The following is a 17,259-nucleotide window of genomic DNA, read 5'->3' on the forward strand; positions in this document are numbered from 1 at the left end:
CATCGCTCATTAGTTGTACAGGTCTAGACGTTTTTGGATTAATTACCTCCCAGAACTTTTTAGGTTTATTGCGAAGAATGTTTACTAAGTCATTGTTAAAGAATTTTGCCTTCGCCTCTGTAATAGATTTCTTATAAATTTTAGCAATGTCATTGTACTGTTCCCAAGCGAGATCGGTAGTCAGTTGTTTGACACGGCTAAATAGTCTTTTCTTTTTTCTGTTTAGTTGGTTAAGCGTTTTTGTGAACCAGGGATTTGATTTGTCACAAGTTAGGTTTATTGATGGGATGTAAGTGTCGGCAAGGTAGGCAAGTTTATTTCTGAAGAGAATCCAGTTTTCATCAACTGTCCTGCTCATACAGCCATGCTGAAAACTATCGAAAAATATTTCAAGCTCATTGTTAATTGCGGAGTAATTAGCTTTATTATAGTCTTTAATGGTTTTAAAATATGGTGATTTCCGCTGAGTTTCAAATTCAATGTTGAAATGAATTAGGTTGTGGTCACTAATGGGTGGGTGGTATGTTATATTTTTAACAAGTGTAGTGTCAGTAGTGAGGCATAGATCTAAAATATGACTTGTTCTTTGGGTTGATCTGGTAGGTTGAGTAATCAGTTGCGATAGATTAAATGTAAGACATGTGTCTACGAGTTCTCCTGAAATATGAGTCGAGAACAAAAGAGTATCCCAAATGATGTCAGGACAATTGAAGTCGCCTAAGAGAATGCATGATGCGTTTCGGGATTGGTTGAAGATGAAAGAGAGCGCGTCATGAAGCTTATCAAAAAAACCATTAACAAAGTCGGGCGGTCTATAGCACACCCCAAGGAAGATACACGCGGAGGGGGAATGCAGCCGTAGCCATACCATTTCAAGGCAAGTAGGAATTTGAACAAAGGAAACTACAATATGATTCCGTACAGCAATTAGTACTCCACCCCCACGTCGGAAGTCTCTATCACACCTATAAATATTGTAATTAAAATTCGTGGGAAGCACTTCAGAGTCTTTTATGTCAGGTCTTAGCCATGTTTCCGTTAGGAAAACAAAGTCGGCAGCACAAGAGTCAGTTAATAAATGAAGGTCTTCACGCTTTGGCAGTATACTTCTTATGTTAGTGTAAAGTACAGAAAAAGAACTTTTTTTTTTTTAATCTGGGGGCACTGGGGTGAGTCTCGATCACACAGATGTTATGGATGCTTGTTTTCCACAACCCTCTTGCTTTCAGGGTCATAAACAAAAATCTGCGCTCCGATCGAAAGTTTGTTAAATTTTAGTATAAACGGTTTATTTTGGGGCCTGGCAAACTGTAGGAGTTCTCGACGAGCTTCACGCACGGCAGGGGAAAAGTCTTCTCCTACAGAAAACGTGGTACCCTTGAACTTGTAAGCTTTCCCTAGTATTAGGTCCTTTTGCTTTGTTGAGCAAACCTTCACAATGATAGGGCGTTTTTTTATTCGGGCCGAAACGACCAATCCTGTGGGCGCGTTCAATGATGCCAGGTTCTAATGGTAAACCAAGTTGCGCAGAGCAGATATCGAGAACAAGCTTTTCTGACTCAGCCCAGGTCTCCCCCTCTTTGTCTGATGATCCATAAAAAGCAAGTTTGAGCGCCGCTGTCTGTTCTCGCTATCCTCGCAACGCGTCCCCAGAACATTCAACTCACGTCTGACGTTTGACAGTGCTTGAGTAGCTGCGGTGATTTCTTTTTTTACATCCGGTATGACAGTCTGGTGCGTCTCAAGGGCTGCCACCCTAGCTGATAATGATGCAACAATAGCGTCACTTTTGTTTAGGTCTTCTCGAAGTTGTCTCAGAGTGACAAGCACTTCCGCCTGACCTTTTTCGAGGCCTTGAACACTGGACACTACAAGATTTAGTTGCTTTTCTTGTTCTTTTGACATTGGTCCAGGATTTTCCTCGATGTCACCGGAAAGGAGTAGCTGTAGAGCTCTAATCTTCTGAGTTACAAAGCAATGGACAGAAACAATGAATGTGTATGCTTGGGTCGGGCACGACACCGCAATCAAAAATGGGTTATCGTCTTTGTAACATTCAAGGTGTGATGGACCAACCTGAAGTAGAGGGAACCGTAAGGCCAGCATTCCAATGGCGGTGTCGTGCCTCGAATGACGGTTTGGTGGAAGCCAGTCAAGCGGTCCCGCGCCTCTTATCGATGACCATGGTTGCACGCCCAAAAGCGAGTGTACGTCCGTTCCCGGCGAAATGGTCGCCGCGAAGAAGGCTGGCTGGTAGGTGCTCGTCTTGTTCAGCGCTTCGGGCTCCAGACTGTATCCGTCGATGGTAGTCGTCGTTCCTCGTAGTGCCCTCGGCGCCGTTGACAGCAAGGTGGACAGCAAGGTGCTCTGGAACACCTGAAGTAGAGGGAACCGTAAGGCCAGCATTCCAATGGCGGTGTCGTGCCTCGAATGGCGGAAGAAAATGTCAAGGCAATGCGACGCGCCATGACAGAGGATGGGGGCGTGCACGCCGTGGGGAGCAGGACGGCAAGGCAGAAATGGCGGTAAACTGAGTCACCGTGTTCCAAGTGTGGCAGAGGGGGACACCAACCAGACCCGTGCCATTTTCGGTCAGCGCAATGCTACAACTGCTACCAACGAGGTCATATCTTCAAGGCTTGTTTCCCTCGCACCGACAGACCAGTCACCGCGTCAATAAGGCCAACCCAACAGCACGTCAATGCAATGGCCCCGCGGGGTGAGCAAGAGTGGGATACCAGCTCCGAGGGCCTGTTCATGTTGGGGGAGTCAATGGAACACGTCGGGCACATCCAAACCACTCAGCCTATTGCGCGTGCCTTCGACTCGGGGGGGGTGCCTGTCAACATGCAACTAGATACGGGGTCTCCGGTGTCATTCTTCGCGTGGCCTACCTCCTACATGCCCCGCAGGGGGCACCTGTGAAAGCAGGTGTTTGGAGAGTGGCGTCTCCACAAACCCCGAGCCCCGCAGGGGGCGCCTGCACCTTATGTGCTAGGTGCTTGGTAAGTAGCGTCACCACGGACCCCAGCCACATTGGCAGCACCACAGACCCTGAGTAAAAAGAGGCTAAGACCCACCCACGTCTGGCTGTGCGTGGCGAGCCCGTGTCCGGGGAAAAGGGCATCCTGGTGGTTGAGCTGAACCCGGGGTAGGTTTGGACCCTTCGGGGCCCCCCGGGTGAGGCAACACACCACTTTGGCCCCCGCTTCTCGTAGACGGGTGTCCTGGCTTGGCCCGAATAGGATGATGCAGTCAGTCGCCATTTCTCCTACTATTCTCTCTCTTCTTTCTCTTTCCTCTTCTCTCGCCTTTTTTCCATTTCAAGTTCTTTGGCGGCAAGGGCTGACCTTGGATGGCGACAGACCCCCTGTCTAGTACCACACTGGGTTACAGTGCCTGGGCAGCGCTGATAGTGTAATGTCGTCAGCCAAGCCATTCTTGCTATGGCGCATTACCTATCCCCGTGTTGGGCTCCGTGGTGGGTGGCGCACCCGGGGCACCGAAGATCCACCCATTATTATGCGTTCCATACGAAACTTTCTTAGTCGGCCTCTGAAAAGAGGCCGCACCGAAGCTCTACTCCCTAAAAAAACACTATCTACAAATGAAAAATTTTCAGAAGTCCTCGTAATGCATTCAGAGACCGAAAAACCTCTTGCCAAACTGTCCCTATTCCTCGTCGCGAAGGTGATAGAGGGAGTGGTTGGAAAAGACTTTCATGCCAAGAAGATGTCATCTGGCGACCTCCTCATCCAGATTAACACAAAGCGACAAAGTGACGCCCTCCTAGCGCTAAACTTTATATCAGACTATAGGGTCACTGTCACAGCACACCGCACCCTTAACACTGTTCAAGGTGTCATCTCTCAGGATGACCTCCTTGATACGCCGGAGAAAGAAGTCGTTGAGGGGCTGGCCACGCAAGGAGTGACGGCTGCACGGTGGATCACCCTGCGTCGGGACGGCGTAGAACTGAAAAGAAAACATATTGTTTTAACTTTCGAATCGACCTCTCTTTCCGAAGTTGTTAGAGCCGGCTACCTCCAGTGCCGCGTCCGCCCATATGTGCCAAATCCGCTGCGCTGCTTTAAGTGCCAGCGGTTCGGGCATGGGTCGCGGAGCTGCCTGGGGTCCAACAAGTGTGCCAAGTGCTCTAGTAAAGAGGACGTTGCTGAAGCATTTGAGAGCGAACCTCTGTGTTCAAACTGTGAAGGTCACCACCCTGCCTATTCCAGATCCTGCCCTGTCTGGAAACAAGAAAAATAAATTCTTGCACTAAACATTAAAGAAAATATAAGCTACATTGATGCGAAGAAGCGCTTTGCGTTTGTCTCTAAAGGGTCTTATGCCCAGGCCGTGCACAGGGGTCCGGCACGGTAAATGGTGTCAACGGGAACGCAGACGTCTTCGGACGACCCGCGTCTCCTTTTAGGTCCCCCTTCCTCGGGAGCAGTGCCAGTTGCACTGCCTCCAAACCACAAGGTGGATGCTCCCTCATCAGCGTCCACCTTGGGAGCGGTGCCCATGACACCGCCTCCAAACCGCAAGGTGGATGCTGCTGCGTCAGCATCCACCTCAGGGCAGGATATAACCTCCCCTGCCCCACCTGCTGCTTCGGTTCCTCGGGGCCGGGGCCTTCAATCTCGGACCTCTGCTCCTCGGAGGAAGCCTGGGGAGCCCCCCAAGCAGTCGACCTCTGCAGGTCAACCTGAAGCCATTGCCTCCCCAACAGAGGAGCCAATGGATGAGAGCGTACCCAGATCTGACGAGGACTCCCTCCTCTTGGGATTTGAGTCTTCCTCTTGTGGTCCCGCTGGGAAACAGAAGGAAGCTACGAAAAAAATGCCCCGCGTATTAAGATAAATTTTAAGACCTGAAGATCCCTTTTGATCAGTATGTTCTCGTTTTTTTTTGTTTTGTTTTTTTCTTTCTTTTTCGCGTTTTTTAACTTTTTAATATTTGCTCTACTGTTCTTTAAATAATGAGTTTTATGCAGTGGGACGGCAGAGGTCTTTTTAGTAATTTGGACGATGTGAGGTTCTTGTTACACAAACATGAACCTTCCGTATTCTGTCTGCAGGAAACATATATGAAGCTATCTAATATAAATTTCCTTAAATCGTATCAGATATACAGGAGGGATCGCGTGACGACCTCTGGCGCTTCTGGGAGAGTTGCAATTATTGTAGACAGTAGTTTACCTGCCTGCTAAGTCTCCCTTAACCCTTCTCTGGAGGCCGTCGCAGTAAGGTTGCTACGAGATCGCCTCATTACCCATCTGCTCCAATTACACCCCTCCTTCATCATCCTTGGAACTTTCCCAGCTTGAAGCCTTAGCTGACCAACTGCCTGAACCTTTTATTTTAATGGTCGATTTTAATGCACATAACCCGCTCTGGGGTAGTGATCGGACTGACACCAGGGGTTCTGTTGTGGCACGGTTTTTGTCTCTTAGAGAAGTGTGTGTTTTAAATACTGGAGCACCAACATATTTCAGTTCTCATAACTCTCTTTCTTTTGTCTTGATCTCACTATTTGTTCATCTGCAATTTTTACCGACTTTACTTGGAACCTATTAGATAACCTTTTTGGGAGCGGCCTTTTCCCAGTGTACCTTACTCCGCTAGAAGTTCTACCTAGGCTTTCTTGTTGTTCTCCTCGTAGAAAAACCTCTTTAGCAGATTGGGAGCCTTTTAAGTCAAGCTTTCCTTCCTCTTCGGATCTTTCATAAGTGGTCTCTGTGGACGATGAAAATGCACTAATAACAACAGCAATCCTTGAGGCAGCCCGTTTGTCCATCCCACAGACATCCGGCAACCTGCCGAGACGCCCGAAGCCATGTTGGGATGATGAGTGTAGAGAATCCTGAAAGCGACAAAATTGTTCTTGTGGAAGGTTTAGAACAGGGGTGGCCAGGCTGACCCGGACTGGGAGCCGCAAACAAAACCACCAAACTTCTAAGAGCCGCGGGGGGGGGGGGGGGGGGCATATGTTTGTTTATGGCCTTTAGCCCAGAGCTTGCCCCCCCCCCCCCCCCCCCCCAAGAAACATACACAATGAACCAAAAATTAGAAACAGTTCAGTGAAGAGCGTGGCAGCTTTATTTATTTCATTCATCTCGGCTGCGGGCACAGTGAATTACACTAATGAAGCGGTTGCTCATTGTGTATCTGTGTTGGGCTTCCCCATTCGTAAAACAAGCCGCTTGAAGTTCGGCTCGAACGACGTCGTTGCGCTCCGGAGCAGCTCAGTCAGGTGGTCGTCCGTAAGAGTCGCGCGCTGTTTTGACTTCACCGCTTTCATTGTTGAGAACACAGCCTCGCAGCAGTATGTTGATCCAAATATGGAGAGGAGTTTCTGGCCCGCGAGCTTGACGTGGGGATACCTTGCTTCTGGCACCTGCCCCCAGAATACTGCAATTTTCTGAGACTGCAGGAACGTCTTCAGCCCTTCGTCTTCTTGTAGTTCAAGCAGTTCCAGTTCCAACGCTCCTACATCTCCTGCCAGGTTTTTCATGGCTGGACAGTAGACACTCAACACATCAACCATAAAAGGATTCATCAGAAGGGCAAAACAGGGCTTGAGTTGCTGCATATCTTTGAACCGGGAATGAAAGTCCCTCTCGAGTTCCTCGAGCTTTACGAAATATTCCCTGAGCTTAGCATCGGTCAGCTCAAACTCGGGTTCTGCATCCAGCATGATCTTCAGCTGCGGGAAGTGGATCAGGCGCTTTGTTTTCAGGTCGTTTTGAAAAAGTTTTAGCTTGTTTTGGAAGCTGAAGACTGTTTGAGCGAATTCCGATACTATTTTTTCTTTCCCTTGCAGCGACATGGTTAGAGTTTTAAGGTGCTGAACTACGTCAGTGAGGTAACCGAGATCAACACACCAACCTGCGTCATGAAGTTCAGGACATGGCTTCTCTTTCGCCTCCAGAAAAGCTTGAATTGGCTTAAGGAGATCCACAAACCTTGATAGTACGTTGCTCAGTGACAGCCAGCGTACCGCACAAAAAAACGAAACGTCGTTGGGCGCTTCATGAAGTTCCAGTTCTTCGAGGAAGTTGCGGAATTGCCGATGGGTTTTTGCATTTGATCGTATGTAGTTGACGACTCGAAGGACGGTGCTTATAACGTCTTTGTAGCTGAAGTGCTTCGCCACCAGGTGCTCGCGATGGATAATGCAATGAAATGAGAGAAAATCTGGAATGGTGGGATCGCTCCGCAGAAGACCTACCAAGCCCACATTCTTACCAAGCATAGCAGGCGCACCATCAGTGGCAATAGCGACAAGTTTCTGTAGAGGAACGTCGAACCTCTCTAACGTTGTTAACAATGCATTCTTAATGTCAACACCGCGAGTGGTTTCCTTGAGGGCAACCATGTCCAGTAGCTCTTCTCTCACGCTTTCGTCGGATGAGACATAACGGACGAAGATTGCAAGCTGTGGCTTGTCTTGTATATCCGTAGATTCATCAAGGGCTAAGCTGAATGCTTTGCAGCTGTTTAGGCCCTCTTGAAGCTTGTCGACGACGTCGGCGCTTAGCTGTGAAATGCGCCTTTCGACCGAATGTCGTGAAACTGGGACTTGGTTCACCAACCTTTGAAGATTCTTGTTGTTTGGATCCAACAATGCCACGACGTCGGAGATGTTAGTCTTCACAAATTCTCCTTCCGAGTAAGCTCGCTTGGTACGAGCAATGTTCCACGCGATTGCAAAGCTTGCTTCGGCTGCTACGTCAGATTCCTTGGTGAAGGTCTTCATCAAGCACTGCTGATTCTGAAGTCGGGATTTGAGCTGGGCCAGTTTGACTTTTCTCAAATCAGATGAAGCTGGATAGTCCCGAGAAAAGGTTTTGTGATTGGTCTCATAATGCCGTCTAACATTGCTTGCCTTGTGGTGCGAAATTGCTGCATTGCAGATGAGGCAGAGGGGCTTACCGTTTTTCTCAGTGAAGGCGAAACCTTCCTTCCACTCAAGAAGAAATGTCCGATGTTCGCCTTCGTACTTGCGTTTCTTGTTGGTAGCCATTGCGACGACGTCCGCAGAGCCTCGTCACAACTTCGCCAAGGGTGGTTAGACGTGGGCAAAAGTTAACTTCTTGTCTCGACAGAGCAGGTAGAACACCGTAGAGGCAGCTGGAAAAATGATGACCTCCTCGCATGGAATGCAGACAGTCATTTAGAACTTTTTTTATACTCCGTATGCACATGACTGCTTTTCCAATCGAAGCACGACCTTGATACAACAAACGTTTTGCCCTTCCATACAAGTGTTTTAGACACGCCTTCACTAACCGCTGGCTAGTCACCCCCTTCTCCCCCTCCCCGAAAGTAGAACAAAGCGGCCTGCGGGTCACAACTGTAAACCGGTAAAAATAATGAGAATGTTCTCGATCCTTTGTGAACTTGAACATAACACCCGTGACTAGTGGAAGCTATGAATGAGGTTAACCCGGGCTTCCGCGACCCTCAACAATAAACGATATGGGCGAAGATCCATTATCTCAAGGGGGCAAGTATCACCGGCAAGTAACAAAGGCCGCGAGACAGAACATTTCCTCGACCCCAAGCCAAAGTGCATGCATCGTTTGACAATCCCAGTCACTGATGCATTTCCCCCTAGGGTCCAGCAAACGCTCTCAAACAATGAAAGGAACAGGATCTCTGGAAAGATACGAGTGAAATGCGGTTCGACTGTACCTATGGTGGCACAAAGCTGCCAAAGTGCAAGCTAGCTGTTTTTTTTTTTTTATTCTGAATCATTTTCTTTCTTTCCTGGGAAAGGAGGAAAAAATGTCCTTCTTTCCCCAGGTAAGAAAGAAGGAAAGTGGCGGGAGGGCGGGCGGACCGGCCGGGGGGGGGGGGGGGGGGGGGTACCCTTATGAGGGATCCGCGAGCCGCACTTGGACCAGCAAAGAGCCGCGGTTTGGCCACCCCTGGTTTAGAAGGTATCCGACCTCCAGAAACCTCCTGGCATTAACACAGTTGCGGGCAAAAGCCCGCTATATCAAAAAACAGGCCAAAAAGACATCCTTTTGCTTGTAGGCATCCTCCATCAATAGTTACACACCGGCCAAGATTGTCTGGGACAGAGTGGGAAGAATGGAGGGCGACTACCGTTCTTTCTCGATCCCCCTGCTTTTAGCTGAGAATAGAGAAGCTTATTCATCGTTATATGAACAAGCCAATGCACTGGGTAAGCAATTTGCACAAGTCTCCAGTTCAGAAAATTACACTGCAGAGTTTCTACGGTTTAAGTCGAAATGTGAGAAAACTCTAAGTCGTATGTCAGATGATTGTACTGCAGAATATAACCGTCCCTTTTCTCTTGTCGAGCTTCGTCGAGCCCTTGCTGCTGCAAAACCCACATCTCCTAGACCTGATCTAATCCAACCCACTATGCTTTCCCACCTACCTGATACATTTCTTGTCACTCTCCTTCAGTTTTTTAACTTAATCTGGGCGAAAGGGAAGTTTTCCAGCTCCTGGAAACAGGCTGTGGTCGTTCCCATTTTAAAACAAGGAAAGGACAAGCAAAGCCACGAGCTACAGGCCAATTGTCCTCACTAGCTGTCTGGGAAAGACGTTTGAACGGCTGGTCAACAGTAGACTCGTCTACGTGCTAGAACGAAAGAAACTTCTAAGTAATTTCCTGTGTGGTTTCCGCACTCTCAGGTCTACTGTTGACCATCTGGTGCGCCTCGAGACGACCGTCCGGGAGGCTTTTGTAAATAGGCAGTTTTGTCTTTCGGTGTTTTCTGACCTTGAAAAGGCCTACGACAGCGCCTGGCGCTACGGAATACTTCAGGACCTCATCTCAATGGGCATAAAATTGAAAATGTTTAACAGCCTTTTCGACTTTCTGCAGAATCGTGGCTTTCAGGTACGCCTGGGGGTTACGGTTTCTGACCCTTTCCCCTAGGAGAATGGCGTACCGCAGGGCTGTGTCTTGAGCGTCACTTTGTTTATTATAAAAATGAATTCTCTGTCTCAGGTGATTCCGCCCATGGTCTCCCATTCTCTTTACGTTGACGATGTCCAAGTTTGCTTTTTTTCGTGTAATTTAGCTATCTGTGAGCGCCAAGTTCAACTGACGGTGTACAAGATGAGTAGGTGGGCTGATCAGAACGGTTTTCGGTTTTCCACCGAGAAAACCGTGGCGGTCTGTTTCTCTCGAAGGCGGGGAGTATTTTCTGCTCCATCGCTGTCAATCAAAGGTGCGCCTATTTTTGTTAGGTCAGAACATAAGTTCCTCGGTTTAGTATTTGACAGCAAGCTAACCTTTGGCTCACATGTGCTGGCTCTAAGAATTAAATGTCAGCGGAAATTAAACATTTTTAAAGTCCTGGCACACCGTTCTTGGGGTTCAGACCGTCTCTGCCTTTTACGACCTTATAGCGCATGTGTTCGTTCTATGCTGGATTATGGCAGCATTGTCTACGGTTCTGCTCAGCCCTCTACGCTTAAGACGATGGACCCGGTTCACAATCAAGGCATTCGTCTAGCAATCGGGGCCTTTCGAACATCGCCAGTGCTTAGCTTGTCTGCAGAGTCAAATGAGTGGTCGCTTGATAAACGGGGGTTTTATCTTGGCGCGCAGTACTATCTAAGACTGCGGACTCTCCCTCAACAACCAAATTTTTCTTTGACTAACGACATAAATTATGAACAGACCTTTCAAAACAAGCCGTCTGTAACACGTCCCTTTCTGCTCCGCCTGAGGGATGCCGCAGAGAAGTACAGCTTTGATATATCCTCTCCTGTTATCGAAACTCCACAGATTTGCTCCTTGGGACGATATAACCGTAGCATGCAACCTCTCATTACAAAGTACAAGAAGAGAGTTGTCGACTCCAGTGTTATAAAACAGTAATTCTTCGAGATAGCAAGCCGTTACGAGACCGGCAAGAGTTTCTTCACCGATGGGACGAAGGGCATTGATTATGGTGGATGTGCTGTAGTGGGGCAGTCCTTCCAGCATGTTAGACAAATTAACAACGAGGCATCTGTTTTCACTGCTGAGATTCTAGGGCTGGTATTAGCTGTCGAACAAATAATTAAACAAAAGTTTAGGAAATCCATAGTATATTCAGACTCGCTTAGTTGCCTCCTTGCCCTTGACTCAGCAACATCCTGGAACCACCCCCTCACTTCTCTACTCTGTGGTAAAATAATAAATGCCCGCAAGCAAAATATTGATATTCAGTTCTGCTGGGTACCCAGTCATATAGGAATACACGGCAATGAGGAGGCTGACCGAGCTGCACGTACATGTATAAACAGGTCCATTGAAACCCACGCCATTGCAGGTACTGACTATAGAACCACTCTGCGAAACAAAATAAAACGTTCCTGGCAAGTGGAGTGGAGCTCTGACTGTTACAATAATCTCTATAGTGTTAAGCCTACTTTGAGTAAATGGCGCAGTGCCAGACATCGAGAATGGTTTTATGAAGTTACTCTTTGCCGGCTGCGAATAGGACACACACGCCAAACCCACGGGTACCTCTTAAAAAGCGAAGATCCTCCAGTGTGCGATTACTGCTTTGAAACTTTAAGTCTACTCCACATCCTTCTAATGTGCCCGCAATTTCACAATGAACGCTGCACCTACTTCCCAATCTTTTTAAAATGCATATTCCGTTCCACCTGGCACTTTTGCTCGGAGACGAGCCTCTTGTCCCACATACAAAAGTGTTTAACTTCGTGAAAAATAGTGGTATTTTAAACCGCCTTTAGCAGAGTTTAGTAAAGTGAAATTTAGCAATGTATAATTTAGCCCCTGAGTCTTGTGATATTTACTCACCAGGTGTTTGGCGCACTATGGCCCGAGTTGCTGCTGCGCCAAAAAAACCCAAATTCATTCATACCTACATGCAGCACATGGCTGCGTGGCCGAGCCTCCAGGATTCTCCTCTGAAGTTGACTTGTTTCCTCGGAAAACTACCAGTGCGCGGGCAGCTTAAGATCAAGATGGCATTGGGAGACCAATCCAGGGAAGGAACGCTAACTGTCCTGGGCTTGTCCGGGCCCAACCTGTGTGGACGCGACCTCGTACGCGCACTCGACCTGCTGACGATGCCGGTACTCAGCGTAGCAACAGTAGGTGAGCCTTCGGCCTCCAGTTTCGAGGACAAGGTCAATCTCAAGGGTTTGCTAGACGAATTCGCGTAAGTCTTCGAGCCAGGACTGGGCCTCATTCAGGGGCCGCCCGCCCACCTTCAGCTTCGAGCGGACGCAGCTCCGAAGTTTTGTAAAGCGTGTCAAGCGCCGTACGCCTTACGCTCAAAGGTAGACGGAGAAATTGACCGGCTAGTGGAAACGGCGTTATCATCCCAGTTCCGCACTGCGATTGGGCAGCACCTGTTGGGGAGCGCGTGACGGTAGCATCCGCCTTTGCGGAGATTTCGAGGTCGCGCTTAACCAAGCATGTCGGACTGAGCAGTATCGGCATCGGCTTCCTTGAGTGGAAGATATTCTTGCAACGCTGAACGGAGGCGAAGTTTTTACCACGATCGACTTACGCGACGCGTACAATCAGCTCCGGTTAGATAAGGCATCTTTGCTACTCACGTTGCGAATACGCAGAAAGGTCTATTCTGCTTTGCTCGTCTTCCGTTGGGCATCGCGTCAGCACCAGCGTTGTTCCAGTGGCGTATGGAGTCGATTCTTCAAGGCCTATCGGGAGTCCAGGTCTATCAGGATGACGTTATTATCGCTGAGAAAAATACTGACTGCACTATACTTAGGAAAGTATTGCAAAGATTTCGCGAGTCGGGGGTACGGTTGCATCCAGGGAAGTCCAAGTTTCGACAGACCGAGGTGGACTCTTTGGGGCTCCGGATTAGCAATCTGGGGGTGCAACCTAAGACAGAAAACATTGATGCAATCCTCCAAGTTAATGCGCCCCGAACAGTAGCCGAAGTAAGGACTTTTGGAGCGCTGGTGACTTACTACCACAAGTTCCTCAAGAACGCGTCCTCTATCATGGCGCCGTTGTAGGAGCTTCTCCGCGCGGAGGCAAAATGGAAATGAGGACCCAGGCAGCAACGCGCGTTAAGCGAGGCGAAGACCTAACTCAAAGAAGCTGACTTCTTGCCGCATTTTCACCCAGACAAGCCGTTAATTCTTGAGTGTGACGCGTCACCAATAGGTATTGGCGCCGTACTGTCTCACGATGTTGGCCAGGGGGTCCTGCGTCCCATAGGGTTCCGCTCTCGTACACTCATAGCCGCCGAGCGGAATTATTCACACTTAGAGCGGGAGGCCCTCGCTTTGGTGTTCGGGGTGTCGAAATTCCGAACATACCTCTTTGGAGGGTGTTTCACGCTCGCGACTGACCATAACCCCTTGCTGGGTTTGTTTCATCCTGATAAGGCCTTACCGGTGATGGCCGCGGGGCGGATCCAGCGGTGGGCTCTGCTGCTGGGAGCCTACAACTACGTCATTCAGCACAAGGACGGTAAGGCCAATATTCCGGCTGACGCACTCAGCCGGCTTCCAGTGACTGGATCAGCACCCCCTGAATTGGCGAAAGAGGTGGATGGCTGTGAGTATGTTCTCCTCACTGAAAGCCTCAACGATGGCATCTTGTCGGCTAAGCAGTTGGCCGCTTTGACAGCGGAAGATGATCGTTTCGCAAATGTGCAGAAGTAGGTACAGAAAGGCTGGCCCTTTCGTCTAGCACAACAGGACAACCGTTACGAGGTGACTGTTAGTCATGGGCTTTTGTATTGGGGCCATCGCGTGGTTGTGCCGGAAGTTGCCAGACCAGCAATGCTACGACTACTGCATGACACAGATCAGGGAATGGGCTCCATGAAGACGCTGGCTCGATCAATGCTGTGGTACCTGTGCATTGACCAAGACATTGAGCGACTCGTAAAGACATGCCATATTTGTGTTCAGGCCGCACCGATGCCATCAAGACAAACACCGGTTCCGTGGCCGGAGACGGGGCGACGCTGGTCCAGATTGCTCATTGATTTTGCGGGACCAGTGGATGGTTTTGTGTTGTTAGTTGTGGCAGATTCACACACGAAGTGGATTGAGGCGGTGCCCATGAAAAGTGCCTATGCGTTTACTACGGTTGAGGCGTTGCGAATGGTATTTAGCACATTCGGGCTGCCAGAAACTATTGCATCCGACAATGGCCAACAGTTTACATGTGAAGAGTTTGGAAAGTTTCTTCGACTCAATAACATCGTTCAACTTTGTACGGCACCTTACCACCCCCAATCTAATGGGCTGGCGGAGCGTGCCGTCCGCACAGTAACACAGGGACTTAAGAAAAACAAGCAAGGGTCGCTGCAGACTCGTTTAGCAAGGGTGCTGCATCGGTACCGTCGGACACATTCCGCAGGTGGCAAGACCCCGGCCATGCAGCGAATGGGATAGGAGCTGTGCTCAAGGCTAGATAACGCGGTCGTACAACCTCCATCACGGGTCAATCATCGGAACGACACTCATACCAACGATGCTGTCCACACAGGGGAACCAGTATGGATGCGAAATTTTGGAAGAGATGAAACATGGACATTAGCTAGACTACAGTCCACGGATGGCGCACGCATGGTCACCGCCGACGGCAACGAAGGAGACGTCCTTCACAGACACCTCGATCAAGTCATGTCCCGGCTTCCCGAACGTACAGCAGAAAGCGCCCTGAGTCCGCCACGTGTCCCGCAGCCGGAGGCGGCGCCAGGCCTGCAACGACCGACTCGAACCAGGAGAGCCCCAGTACGGTTTTCCCCCTAGGAGGGAGAAGACTGTTGCAGATCGGCCACGCCCCCGAAAGCACTGTGGCACTTGTCATCTTATCTTTCCGTCTTCTCTCTCCCTTTCCCTTTCGCCTTCCCCTTTCCTCTCTTCCATATAAAGCGCAAGCTGCGCAGGAATAAACGTTGTTGGTTACCAGTCGCTATCGTCATGCTTCCTGCGGCGTCGTAACACCTTTAGTACCCGGGTGACCGTGATGTCGGATCACAGGTAAGGTATAAAAAGTTGCATCACTAAGTTCAGATAGAGATTATATTGTACACATGGCGGTATTCATTACGACAGTGGCCCCTACCTTGTCCGCCGGCTTGAATACAATGTCTTCTCTTTGTTGAAGGTTCTCCAGACTTTTTTCTAGTCATGTTTTAGGTTACTTTTTATCATTCCAGGTTTTCCTCCAACAATGCATCAAAACATATTTCTGAATTTGCTTTACATATAGGTCTACAAACGAATCTTTGCTAGTGACAGTGTAAATTCAGTGGATTGTCTGAAGCGATCGATAGCGTGACGAAATACTTTCTGAACGTGCTCTCGAAGGCTGATTTCGGGCTATGTTATGTAGGTCGAGGTAAATTTCATATTCTTTTAATGGTTATTGTCAAGGCAGAAGGAAAGCCCCATTCTTGATACATTTATGGCCGAATTTGAAAGCTCTATGGACGATAAATTAACCACAGTGTTATCAATGATGCCGTGCATTAAGCATGCTGGCGGTTCGCTCTGGATTAGAAGAGGGGGATCAGCGTCTGGTGACCGTGATCGAAGACAAGCCACCCCTTTTCCGCGGGGTTGAGAAGTTTCTGGCCGAGTGTCTGAATCAGGTGTTTCTAAATCGATGTGGTCGCGAGAATACTTTTTAGATAGTCGTACATGTGATTAGTGTGTCCTTTGGTGATGAATCTAGCTAATTCATGCAAACATTTTTCCGAAAGTAGCATGGTTTTGAACAGTTTTTTCTCCTGTTAGCGAAGGGATAATATATTAAATTTAGACTGCGCAATTACAATTTTGGCTAGTTTATTGGAAGTCCTGGCAAGCAACAAGCTTCCTTGCGATGCGCGTGCGGGATCAAGTGGGAAGGTAGGAAGAGCGGATAACTTGAGACCGTTAGGGTAACTCTCCTTAGTGTTTATCGCGATAATGACATGAGATGGTTTTCATAACTAAAGCGTTTTCCACTTGTTATTCAAATGCAAAAAGAAATGTTAATTAGGGGCGTTATGGCCGGTTTTAGCGGACGGAGAGCATGAAAATGATTCACCGGCTGACAGTCAGTTCGATTGCAGGTCGCGGTGGGGCCGGGTGCGGCGTGGCGGGCTGCGTCGGGCCTCCATGTGCTCCATCCGTGCAGCCTCCCCAAGCGTTGACAAGTGGAAGTCCGGCGCCGAGGCGCCTTGATGTTTCGGGATCCGGCGCAGGAGGCATGGGGTCAGCGCCCTAAGGTTCCGGCCAATGATGTCCATTCCGGCGAAGTTGTGATGGAAGTCATCCGCAGCCAGGACCCGGGGGAGCCGGCATGGCAGTAAGTTGTACGTGTTCTCCAGGGATTATTTTCGCCATTCTTGTCCAGCTCGCTTGCACTTTTGCATTTGATTGCATTATATTAAAATATGCAGACCTGGTGTGGACTTGCAGATGTCCGTCAGCTGCTGGCTGAAGATTCCGGATCAATGGTTGAAGGCATCCGTGAAACACCTGTTGGGAGAATGGAGAGAACGGTTAATGACCCGGGGCACGATGTGACAGCAGACAACGAGTTGGATGCCTAGTCTTGCTTGAATGCGGTGGAGTAGGTCAAATATATACGTACCAGGTGTTTTTGCGTTTTTTTTTAATGAACAGATTTGTAGAAAAAATGTCGTGAAGGTTACACGCATGCGGTTGGTGCAGGTGAGTCATATGGCGAGGGGTACATAGTATGGGGGGTAGTCGTAACGATCACTCGGCTAATTAATAAAAATGTATTACTTAACTCTCTAATTAATACAAATTGACACATGGTTGCAAACAGAAACTAGCTCAGCCTCATCGAAAACCCCTAAATCTGTAATTATCGGAAATACTTTCAGTGCGTGAGAAGCGTTGTAGTGTGGTAAAGTTACCAGTCGTGGAGCAGGTACGAGGCTGGGGCTAGACAATAGAAGAAAAAAATCGCGCAGGCGCCTCACCGCAACCGCTAGCCTTGTACCTGCTTCACGAGTGGTAACTTTAGGGCACTACTACTCTTCTGACGTGTTTAAAGTCTTTCTGGAAATTACTGAATCAGTGGTTTTCAATTAAGCTCAGCAAGTTATTAATTCGAACCATATGTCCATTCTTAATAATTAAAAAGTAAATTAACAAATTTTAATTAATTAGCCGACTGAACGTTTCGATTACACTCCTTTGTTATGTCCCCTGGCCACATAACTTACGTGGACAAACCGCATAAGTGTTACAGCCGTGGCTTTTTTTTAAACACTTCGTTAATTAAAAA

General features: G+C 48.6%; 1 protein-coding gene across 1 annotated transcript; it reads right to left on the bottom strand.

Moving 5' to 3' along the window:
• Positions 1–1,814: 1,814 nt before the first annotated feature.
• Positions 1,815–8,031, bottom strand: LOC115327143 (general transcription factor II-I repeat domain-containing protein 2). The gene is made up of 4 exons (XM_040214330.1): positions 7,941–8,031; positions 6,298–7,832; positions 2,077–2,376; positions 1,815–1,868 (listed from the first exon to the last, which is right to left on the bottom strand). Exons 1-4 carry the CDS (start codon positions 8,029–8,031, stop codon positions 1,815–1,817), a joined length of 1,980 nt encoding a protein of 659 aa, XP_040070264.1.
• Between the last annotated feature and the right edge of the window lie 9,228 nt (positions 8,032–17,259).

This window comes from Ixodes scapularis, unplaced genomic scaffold, assembly GCF_016920785.2.
Source record: "Ixodes scapularis isolate PalLabHiFi unplaced genomic scaffold, ASM1692078v2 PGA_scaffold0__279_contigs__length_252992795, whole genome shotgun sequence".
In the NCBI taxonomy this organism is placed as follows: domain Eukaryota; kingdom Metazoa; phylum Arthropoda; class Arachnida; order Ixodida; family Ixodidae; genus Ixodes; species Ixodes scapularis.

Coding starts and splice junctions, on each gene's coding strand:
- LOC115327143 (XM_040214330.1), bottom strand. CDS start 8,031: ATGGCTACCAACAAGAAACGCAAGTACGAAGGCGAACATCGGACATTT. Junction 7,833..7,940: donor CGCCTTCACTGAGAAAAACG/GTAAGCCCCTCT, acceptor GGGACTATCCAG/CTTCATCTGATTTGAGAAAA. Junction 2,377..6,297: donor TGTTCTCAACAATGAAAGCG/GTGAAGTCAAAA, acceptor CCTCTACTTCAG/GTGTTCCAGAGCACCTTGCT.